The sequence below is a fragment of the Sciurus carolinensis genome, chromosome 1, assembly GCF_902686445.1.
Source record: "Sciurus carolinensis chromosome 1, mSciCar1.2, whole genome shotgun sequence".
Lineage (NCBI taxonomy): Eukaryota > Metazoa > Chordata > Mammalia > Rodentia > Sciuridae > Sciurus > Sciurus carolinensis.
The window spans coordinates 54,742,171-54,754,062 of NC_062213.1; the positions used below are offsets into that span (position 1 = coordinate 54,742,171).

An 11,892-nucleotide genomic window follows, 5' to 3' on the forward strand; every position below is an offset into this window, starting at 1 on the left:
GGTCAAAGTTCACCCCAAGATAATTGTTCCCCTCCACAATGGGTAAATATTTATGGAAATAACAGGGGGAAGTTCAATGCACTGGGCATTAACAGTCAAAGCAGGAACATTTAAAATATTCTGTTCGTTGTTAAAAATAATTTGTACTCCAATTTCAATGACCACTTGCCAGGGAGAACTAAAGTTGAGAAATTTCTATTAAAACATGACTCAGAGGAAAAAATACAGAGACTGGTAATGAAGGAAATGATCTGATATCATTCGCAATTGGTTACTCCTAAGATCACATGTTCTGAGCATCTTTAAAAGGGAGTCTCTGGACTCGAGGGGTCAGAGCACCTTCTTCAAGCCTGAAGTCTCTCTCTCACCTACAAGAATACTCCTAGAAAGCTGACAGAATGTGTGATGCTTTTGTAGGTACCTGGAAACTTGTCTCCAGTGAAAACTTTGATGATTACATGAAAGAAGTGGGTAAGTAAATGTGCTGTGGAGTGACTGTGTTATTAACTTTTTTGAGGGGAGAAAGGACTTATAGCTAGGTTTTCACCCTGGAAGCATTAGCCTAAAACAAAAATGCTATTTTTCTCTGTGGAGGCTGTACAAGCAGCAAGTGAGAATCTATTTCTAGGAACATTCTGAACTGAAGCTACAACTAATGCTTCCTAAAGGTGAACTAAAGGATCTAAATGAAAGTTTTGTGATTTATAGACTGACAAGATTTTACTCTAATTACAAAACTTGGGTGTTTTTGATTTACTTGGCTCTTGTCTGCTTGCTTTTCTTTCACCCTCCTTTGCATATATAATATGCAATAACCTGAAAAGAAAAACATATTTATATCACAGCATGCAATAATTTCCATTAGAAATCGAAGTCACTATATTTCTCATCTTAGAAAATAATATTTTTTTTTAGTAAATGCATGTTAACAAATTATTTTCTTGTCCCAAGTGTCAATGCATTAAAATACGTGATTGTTTTATGGTAGACAAAATCTTAATTTCAAGAAAATATGTTCTATAAAGGGTTGAAATACTTCTTTGACTACAAACAGGATGCCATAGATTATTGCATCTAGTAATTCAAAAGGAGAATGTTGCATATGTAACCTCTAGCTTTTTAGACTTTGTTAACATTGCCATTATGTCGGATGTGAATGTTCACCAGATAATTATGGCAGTAAAGTAATAAAAGTAAATTATAAATGCAACTTCTCAGGTCACCTCAGCTTTGAAAACTCTTTCTGTCCCAACCCTCAAACATGGTAAAGTCAGATCCAGGACATGCAAACTGGGGAGAAATTTTATCCAGTATCTTTATTAGGGGTTAGAAGTCAATTTCCTAAATCTCAAAAGACTTGACCTTCCCCTCAATTTTATGTAAGCATTTTTTTTACTTATCTGAAACTATTGTTTTTTTCTTGATTATAGATGAGAGGGAAATCAGGAATTTCAGCATGAGAAAGATCTAACTTTTAAAAATATCAACTAGTTGTGATTCAATACACTAATTAATATGCACTGATACAGAAATGCCAGGATTGGGAGGCATTTACCACTGATTCTTTAAAGTGTTTTACACTTTTAATATTTACATGTAAGTTCTTGTGATACTGTTTAAATTATAAAGGACTGATTCAGGCAATAAGATACCTCCTGAATGAAGTTGACTGCTCTAATTGAGGATGGGTGAATAGGTTTTGCCTTTGAGCAGTCAAATAAGGAGAGAATGAAACAAGTGGAGAACACGATTTTTCCCAAAGTCGGTCATTTCAGAATCACACTCCGTGTTGCATCCATTCACTCTGCTTATTTAATACATACATTTAATGTTGTCTTTTGCAACAAAGCTGGGACTTGATGAAGCAATATATTATCTTCCCACTGTACCACTTTTTGAATAGGCAGCTAAATCAAGAGCCTCAGCATTACTTATTTCATGTCATATTTCTCTGTTTCTCTCTCTTTCTATACTTTGGTGGATTTTAATCAAAGAGAGAGCCTAGATTTATGTGCATGTGCCAAAAAAATTCAACATATGTGTGACCGTCATGAGGTCTGTGTAACATCTGCAGTGATGGCAAGTTACTACTGCTTATCTTAGTTTGTAACTGTTCATCTCATACTTTATACAAGGAAATATATTACACTTTTTAAAAAAACAGGACTTCACTATTTAGGTGATAGGGAATCAAAATATTGTTTCCTAAACTATTCTAAAGTAAGAACCAGTGATGTCTTTGCTTTTATTTGTTTCTTCTTTCTTTGTGTTTTTATTCACGTTTGCTAGGCAAGCACTGTACCACTGAACTACATCCCCATCTCTAGAAATAGTGATTTATTCAATTTTGATGTTTTCACCATTGATGTCTAGTCTATCTTTAATATGTCCTATAAATTGCTGGTAATGCTATCACCATTATAAAATGGTATGAATGTAGGGAACATTTTTCTCCCTTTTGTAGGAATTAATCCAAATTCTCATTTCATAAGGGACTAATTTGGGAAAGAAGCCCAGAAAACTCGACTTGGTAGTAAATGCTATGAATTGTGACTTTCGTGCACTCAAAATAGATGATCTCTTACCTTAATAACTGTAATAGCTCACAAAGTCCTATTTAAAATTCTGACTATGGGATTTTTTAATAAAATTTTTAATGACTAAAAGAGAATAAAGTGGTTATGTCGCCTCAAGTATTTCAGTATTTTGTAAACAGAGAAGAATGGTAATGAAGATAGATGTGTGTGTGTACAGGCATATGTGTGTGTGTGTGTGTGTGTGTGTGTGTGTGTGTGTGTATGCATTCCAAAAGACTTAATCTCTATAAATATTCTTGTTGAGAATTACCAGTGGGTCTCCTGAGAAGTTATGTCCAGAACTAGAGAAGGAGAAGTTTAAAGACTAAGCCTCAAAGGTTTTCTTGTATTAGCCTAGTGTACTTTTATCCTCAGGAGATATTTAAATAAGGCCTTATAAAACTCACTGGTATCTTTTCCCCCTCTTTCCTCTTACACACACCATACTTCTCTGACTTACTGATGTGAGAGAATGTGTCAACCTTTTATTTTCCTTTTCTAACTGCAGGGGTGGGTTTTGCCACCAGGAAAGTGGCTGGCATGGCCAAACCCAACATGATCATCAGTGTGAATGGAGATGTGATCACCATCAGATCAGAGAGCACCTTTAAAAACACGGAGATTTCCTTCAAACTGGGCCAGGAATTTGACGAAGTCACTGCAGACGACAGGAAAGTCAAGGTGAGGAACAGGGAATTGTCACAAAGTGAATGCCTATTTCTAAATTGCCACTGCCTGCAAGAAACTATTTCATAACCATAAGAGGAAAAACTGTTCTTTATGGGCCAAGAGCCCTGAACTTCACATCTACACCATGTTGCCTTCAATATGTAGTTGGTGAATTTTTCCCTTTTTATTAGGTGGGTTTCATATTTTTAAAAAATGATTAACATAATTTATGTGTCACATAATACATAGAATATTTGAAATGAATAAAGTAATAAAACAGATAAGAGAAAGTTTATATGAGTGGAAGAAATTTTTCAAAATCACCTATAATCCTACCATCTCAGTATAAATTTATGATCTATATTCTTTCACAGTATTTTTTCAAATGCAATTTTGTATAATCTAATCTATCTATCTATCTATCTATCTATCTATCTATCTATGTATATATATTCTATGCTGTTATTTTCCTTTCTTTCTTTCTTTCTTTCTTCCTTTCTTTTGGTACCAGGAATTGAACTCAGGGGTACTGGACCACTGAGCCATATCCCCAGCCCTATTTTGTATTTTTTATTTAGAGACAAGGTCTCACTGAGTTGCTTAGCACCTTGGTTTTGCTGAGGCTGGCTTTGAACTCATGATCCTCCTGCCTCAGCCTCCTGAGCTGCTGGGATTATGGGCATGGACCACCAAGTTTGGTTCTATGCTGTTATCTTTAAGACCCATTTTTTTGATTGTCACAATATGTTCTTATCATTTAGAACTACTAAGGACCTCAGCATTTCTTTGAAACAGGGTAGTATTTTTAAATCTTATTTTCTGCCTTCATATACAGATCATAACCACTTTTATTATGTCTTCAGAGCATCATAACCTTAGATGGGGGTGTCCTGGTCCAGGTGCAGAAGTGGGATGGCAAGTCAACCACCATAAAGAGAAAACGAGAGGATGATAAGCTGGTGGTGGTGAGTATCTTCTAGGTACTTAGTCTAGATCCCACCACTAGGTTATTTCATATTTATAAGCAAGGTGAATTTCTTTATATGGAAGGATGATCATGATATAACCTAGTAATTTTTATTGGGATTATCTTTCCGCCCTGGAAATTTCCCTTTGTGCTTTCTGTTGTTCTGGGATTGAACCCAGGTGCTGGCACTTGCTACGCATACATCGTATCATTCAGCGACACCCCAGTCACTTTGTGCTTTCAAGCTCAGCCTAGGCGTGCTATCTCCCAGACGGCAATTCCTGCCCTGCTCTTAGGCACCAGAGCTTGTCTGCAGCAGTGAATGAATATTGCTTCCTTCCCAACTTTGAGAAACGCCATAATTAAACCCACAATGTAGTCCTAGTGATTAACCAAGAATTCCTTTTGTTTTGTTTTGCATGTCTAGGAATGTGTCATGAAAGGCGTCACTTCCACCCGAGTTTATGAGAGAGCATAAGCCAAGGGACATGGGGACCTGGACTGAAGTTTGTATCAAACTCTGCGACATTCTGTTGGATGAATTGTTCAAAAAGATATTATTATTTTCCACTAATTACCAAGCAATTAATTTTCTCCCGAGCTGGATTTTACTGAATATGATTGTATTGGTTAAATAAAACTTTTTAGATTCATAAGGTGGCATGATGGATGATATATTTATTGGCTTTATAATTTCATACTCATAACTGAGTGAAGAAAATAGAACACTTTGCATTATTGATTTGTTTCTGATATAAGTCATAAGATCTTTCATAATAATGCAAGGTAAAAAATTAATACCCATGAATTTTCTATTTTCCCAGGTAGGAAGCTATATGACTGAATATTAGGTCCTTTCTTAGCATATCTATAATTAAGAAAATATCTTTTGGAGATTTTTTTAAATTAGTTATACATGACAGTAGAATGCATTTTGACACATTGCACACAAACGGAGCACAACTTCTCATTCCTCCGGCTGTACATGGTCTTGGAGACTTAATGTAATTTTAAATAGAGTAAATAGAGTAAAATTGTCCATAGTCAGTGGGTCCAAATGCTTATATTTCATGCCTGCCCTGTCATAGAGCTTTGTAAGAAAGCAGTACATTCTTGTTTCATGTTGTAGAAAAAATCTCTAGTCTGTAATTTTTAGTCCGAAATATTCTTGATAAACAAGATGTCTTAGTTTTCCATTGCTATAACAAAATCCCCTAGACTGGTGTTATAAAAAAAAAGTTTATTTAACTCATGGTTTTGGAAGCTGAACATCCAAAATGTGCAAGAACATCAGTTTAGGCTTTGGTGAGGCCTGATGATGAATGGAATCATGGTTGGAATGCATATGAGGAGAGATCATGTAGTGAGACAGAGGACCAGAGAGCAGGGACCGGCCAGACTTACTCATTTATAACAGTCCATTTTTACTGGATCTATCCAGTGTCCCCCTAATTCCTTCAGGAGACACTGTGTCCCCACTGACCTAACTGCTCTACAGTAGGCTCCACCTCTTGAATTTGCCATCACCTTACCACCACACTGAGAACCAAGTGTCCAGTACATGACCCTTAGGAGGACAAACAACATCCAAACCATAGCAGTCTATTTTTGAAATCTACAGAATTCAGTGCAAATAGTTCCATAGAGTATTCCAGAAAAGCGGTGACAGTCTTGTCCGTGAGTAAAGATTCAAATGTTATTGTAGTACTTTCTAAACATTTATTTTTTCTTATTAGCAAAACTGTTTATTCAAATATAATCTCCTTATAATCCCAATATAGAAAACACTCAAAATATATTGAGGTTTCCCAACTGTGAGTTTGTGTGTGTGTGTGTGTGTGTGAGATTCTCCTGTGTCCTGTGAAAGACTTTTGGGTTTTCACCTAAATAGACCAAAATTTCTAAATCACACAGCTACATTTATAGTAAGACAAAAATCTGTTCAGGTGTATACCATAGGAGGACTTAATGTTAAGTGAAGTAAGTCACATACAGAAAGATGAGTACCACATATTTCCTATTGAAAGTTAAAGAAAAAAAAGTCAACCTAGTGTAGAATAGTGATTACTGGAGGTTAGGAAGGGAGGCTGGATTCCATCAATGCGCACTGTATGCATGTATGGAAATATCATTGAATCTTGGTATGTACAATTACTATGTGTTAATCAAGAATTAAAAATAAAGTATATACTGCAGTTGATATCATTCAGTTTGCATGTTCTCTTTAAAAATAAATCCAATTCTGAGTACCTGTCTTACATGTAACACCAGGATGTGAACAGAGAGGTGGACTAGCTTCCTGGTCATAAGAGTTTGTTTTCTTCACAAAAACAGAGTAAGACTTTCAACTGAGTCTCACTAGAGATGTGGGGGACTTACATAGAGATTTGTAAGGGCCGATTAGGACAATTCTTTGTAAACCAATATTTATTAAGCACTAACAATGGTTTAGGCATTCTGCATAGTTCATGTCATTTATCATCAAAACAATGAGGAAGAGGATTTGGAATTTCTGTTTACAGATGAGGTGGCTGAAACTCAGAATTTAGCATCGTATAACTAGAAGGCAACTTTCTTGCTTTGTGTTTTATTTTCTGTCCTGGGGATGTAACCCAGGACTTTGTGTGGGCTAACCAAGCACTCTACCACTGAGCTATGTCCCCAATCCCCATAAAACTAAATAGAGAATAGGTAGGGGAATCTGAAATTTAAGAGAGCTATTCTGGATGGAGTGTATTTCTGGAAACCATCAGTGTCCAAATGGTAACTTGATTCATAAAATGGGATGAGGGTGATTTTGAGAGGACCCTAAGAAGATGGAGGAGTAGGAAGCACCAGGAATATACCCCTCACCTAGACAACAATTGCATTGGAAAAATCTGTTTGATAGAACTATTTTGAAACTCGGGAGTCTACTAAATCCTTGCAATGTGAAGGGAAAGTCTTGGGTGATGAAACACTAAATTTTGCTAATGTCAGTTCCTGACATAGTAGCATGTACCCACCATCCATCCCCAGCTCCATGGCACACAGCTTGTAGGAACCAGGATGGGCAAAAAGGACCCTGTTTTCCAAGTCCTGGACATGTGTTTTGATTGATGTTTGCTGCTTTTGATCACAGAGGTGCATTCACAGATGCCAATAGCCATTGTGACACAGCCCTCGTTGTTGTGAGTCCTTTCTCCTTAGACTGAAGCAAACCCAGGGTTTTTAGAAGGGCAGCTCCTCCCCATTTCATTTTCTTATTTTTCCCCTTTTGGCTTACTCATTGTAGCTGTTCTCTTAGCAAGTAATAATGCAGTACTAGTCTCATCAGCAGTTATCAGAATGCCTTTGTGAACTGACTGGAGTATGATTAAAAGTTGTGTCTCTGCGATTTTTGGAATAGTGATTGTTGAAGGAAAATTCATGAGTAACAAAGGCTAAGTGTTGAGAAAATTTCTATGGTTTTAAGTAATCTGTGTTTGTTTTGGTACTAGGAATCAAACCCAGGGGTACTTTACCACTGAGTTATATCCCCAGTTCTTTCTATTTTTCATTTTGAGACAGGGACTCCTAAGTTGCTTAGTCTGGCCTCGAACTTGCAATCCTCCAGCTTAAGCCTTCTAAGTGGAGTAATTCGAGTTTGTGATTGAAGCCAAGTATTTTTCATTTATTTCTGGCAGGAGAGGGGGCACAGAAAGCCTTTTCCAAATTCAATCCTAAAATCAGCAAAGAGACTAAGTTCAAATAAGCAACAGTATTCAAGAAATTTAACTGGCAAGTGAAAATGTTTAGCAGTCTGGTCGTCTTTAGTGCGTTGTCTTTGTGTGGGTTTCTCCATTCCCTTGGTCTTGATGCTAACGTGCAGGAATGCTAGAAGATGGAAGGAAGGAAGGGAAGAAGGAGGGAGGGGAGAAGGGAAGGAGGGAGGGAGGGAGCAGGCATGGTGTTTGCAAGGGCCTGAGGAGAGAGGGGAATGGAAAACTATTATTGAATGGGAATGCAGTTTAAATTTTGCAAGATGAAGATATCTGGAGATGGATGGTCATGATGTTTGCACAACAATATGAATGTACTTAATGAGTGCATTGAACACTTAGAAATGGTTCAGCTGCTAAAGATCTTGATGTGTGTATGTTACCACAATATCATTTCCCTTCATAAAAGGTGATTATATCACGTAGGGGAAAGTTAGAAAAGAGTGGATGTTGTTCCAGTGGACAGCCCAGGCAACTAAACTCAACACATTCTACATTTACCATGACTGCACATTTCTAGCCACTGGCTAAAACTTGGTCCTCATTCTGTTTTCCCTGTTTTCTGCATCTCGGTTAATGTCAGGAAGTTTTGTCTAATTTTCCAGTATGGAAATCTAAAAATCATTCTTGAACATTCTTTCTTTCTCAATGCACAATATCTATTTTATAAAAACTTATGTTGATCCTATTAACTTAAAACATCTTTCGTACATTTGTTTTTCTCATTGTCATTAATAATACCACCAAAATTTTTTTTCTTTTTATATATTTAACATAATGGTCCTTTGAACAAGTCTCTATCTTCTTCCCTCTTTTCTAAGCCTGGTAGACTTCATGAAGGATATTTACACGATGAAAATCTGACTGGGATACACACTCATTACAACCCTTTAGTGACTCCCACTGTTTCCAGAGGTCCAGTCTCCTCAGCCTGGTGTGTAGAATCTGTCTTAGGTTTGCCTTTCCTTTTCTCTCCAGTTTTTTCATTAGTCTGTGATCTTCATATTCATATTCATATTCATATCTCCAATCATATTAATTTGCATATTCTTTCTTTCCTTTTTCTTGTCTTTTTTCCTGTTTAATCTTCTGCTCTTCCTGAGAGTAATTCATTCTTTGCTCTTCCCTTGCCTTGAGCCTGCCCATCCCTTAATGGTGCTATTGTGCTAATCCTTTATAAGGTCAGGTGAGGTGTCACTTTTATGCATGTGTATTGGTAAATTTAGTTATATTTTGAAAATGTACTCAAAGTTTAATTCTTTCCAGTTGATGTAGAAGCACAGAGGAATAAGATCCTATATAATGTTAATTTGATAGATACGTCGATTTCATGTTCTTATATTTTCATCATAAAACTAAGGCCATAGCCACATCAAAAAATGTCTTCATGTAACCGTTCTCCAATTTATCCTGCCTGGGATCTTTCTGAAGTTCACATCATTTTCCTTTGTCTGACATTTCTTCTACCAACACAGACAAATACAGAGGCACAGAGAAGATACTTCTCTGACAGGAAGAGAAGCAGGAACAAGCAGTTATGCCTCAGAAAGACAGTGTGTGGTCAGAGTTCATCTGTACCTTGAAGCACATATTAGTATCTAACAAGTTACTCACTTCCTCCTCAGAGCCCCTGAGGATCAGGTAAAGGGGTAGATCAGCACAGCCTCTCTCCACCCCAGCTCTCACCACTACCATCACTGAGCTATAATTTCTGACTTAGAAATACTCCTGTCAAGTATGAAGCGTTTCTGACTTCAGTTTTAGATTTTGAGTTAGTGACCTAACTTCTTGCTTAGAATAATGATTCTCACCCAATAAACAACAAAGAAAGACTAAAGGTCAGATTCCTATTGGCATGATGGCCATAAGTGTGCATGTGCAGGATCCTGGGTCAGAGAGGAAAAGAGAAATTTGGGGGATTGAGGAAGGAATAGGAAAAATGTTAGGACAAGTAGTGTGGTTTGCACATGGTCTGCGGATTAGATGGTAATATGGTCTTTGAGTTAATTTCCTGATTTTGATGGATGTACTGTGAAAACATAGGAAAGGTTCTTGTTTGAACAGTGTTAGTCAGCTTGCATTGTGACCAAACTACCCAACAAGAACAACTTAGAGGAGGAAAAGTTAATTTTAACTCACAGTTTCAGACGTTAAGTTTATGGTGGGCCAACTTTACTGTTTTGGCCCAAGTGAGGCAGGACATCATGGTGGGAGGGCAAGGTGAAAAAGTGCTGCTGCATTCATGGTGACCAGGATGCAGAGAGAGAGAGGGAGAGCCGTCGAAGAAAATGAACTTGGTCACACCCTCAGTGACCGACCTCCTCCAGCCACACCCCACCTACCTACACACAGTTAGTGCATTCAGAGGAAGATGGCTGACTAGGTCACAGATCTCAAAGTCTGATCTTTTCATTTCTGAATATTCCTGCATTAACAAGGAACTTCATATCTAAACCACGACAGAAATGGAACAAAATGTCTTGACTTACTCTAAAATGGTTCAGAAAAGAAAAAATGAATCTCTGTTAGAGAGTACACAGAGAGAGAGAGAGAGAGAGAGAGAGAGAGAGAGAGAAAAGGAGGTGAGGCAAGTGCATTAGAATATTAACACCCGAGAACTCTGGGAAAAGAGTGGGTTATTTTTGTATTGCTCTTCCAATTTCTTCCTTATAACTTTGAAATGATTTCCAAATTGAAAGCTAAAGGTAAAGAAAAAACCAACAAATTATTATAAATATGAACTACAACTATGGCAAAATCCAACAACAAAAATATGAAGTAGGGGTGGGTTGGTGTGAAGCAATAGAAAGTTCCAATTTTCAAAAAATAAATTCATTCAAAAAATTATTTACCCATTAATAAATTATTATACTTAACCTCTTTAGAGAGGAGTTTCTACTTTTATTTACATTTTAAATAACAAAGAGTAGATAAAAGATGGGCTTATTTTGTACTCCAGGAGAAATAAACTGGAAGTTTTCATTTTAAAAATATATTTGCTAAGTATTAATTTGGCATGATTATTTTAAGTAAAATTTATGTTGGGTAATGCTGAAATCATAACTTATATATAAAAATTCTTCTCAAAACTGCTAAATGTATAAAAATTATTAAGACGATGTTTCTAAAAAATGGCATTTATTCTAAGCAAACAGTCTTCCAAATTTAACACCATTTTCTCCAATGAATACTAGCAAATGGAGGACTGAATATTTCAACTGCACATCTCACATTTGAACCAGTTATTACCAAAATTAAATTTCAAAATAACAGTTCTCCATAGTGGATAAGATAATATCTCAAAAGGAAATATTTATAATGCTGAATTACTTTTTAGTGTCTTAGATTAGTACACATTTTGAAAGATTATCATAAATATGAACTACTTCTATAAAAATAGACAATTGAAATTGAATAATAAATGTAGTAATGAAAGTGATATTGAAGAGCAGAGAACCCTCCTTGTTGAGAGGGAGACTTGGATGGTAATAATGAGACACCAAAAAAGATGACAGGAGTCTGGGAATCCATTTGCCATCTGAAGACCACCAGCATGAAAGGCCTGGCATAGGGACAGGTCAGGAAAGGACAATATATGAAAACCCTGTCTTTATTCTTTGCTAAAAGATTAAAAAAAAAAAAAAAACTAACAAGAGAACATCTGTATATACACAATGGATATTACTCAGCCATATAGAAGAGTGAAATTATGGCATTTGCCAGTGAATGGATGGAACTGGAGACTACCATGCTAAATGAAATAATCCAATCCCCAAAAACCAAAGGCTGAATGTTCTCTCTGATACGCGGGTACTAATTCACAGTAAGCAGGGGTTGGGGGTGGTTAGGGAAGAATGGAAGCACTTTGGAGTAGACAAAGGGGAATGAAGGAAAGGGAGGGGGAATGGGGATAGGGCAGACAGTAGAATGAATAGGGCAT

The 11,892-nt window shown here is 36.6% G+C and overlaps 1 protein-coding gene across 1 annotated transcript; it reads left to right on the forward strand.

The window, feature by feature from the left end:
• The first annotated feature begins 313 nt into the window (after window positions 1–313).
• Window positions 314–4,872, forward strand: Fabp4 (fatty acid binding protein 4). Its single transcript, XM_047526524.1, has 4 exons — window positions 314–471; window positions 3,085–3,257; window positions 4,109–4,210; window positions 4,640–4,872. Exons 1-4 carry the CDS (start codon window positions 399–401, stop codon window positions 4,688–4,690), a joined length of 399 nt encoding a protein of 132 aa, XP_047382480.1. The 5' UTR covers window positions 314–398; the 3' UTR covers window positions 4,691–4,872.
• The last annotated feature ends 7,020 nt before the right edge of the window (window positions 4,873–11,892 follow it).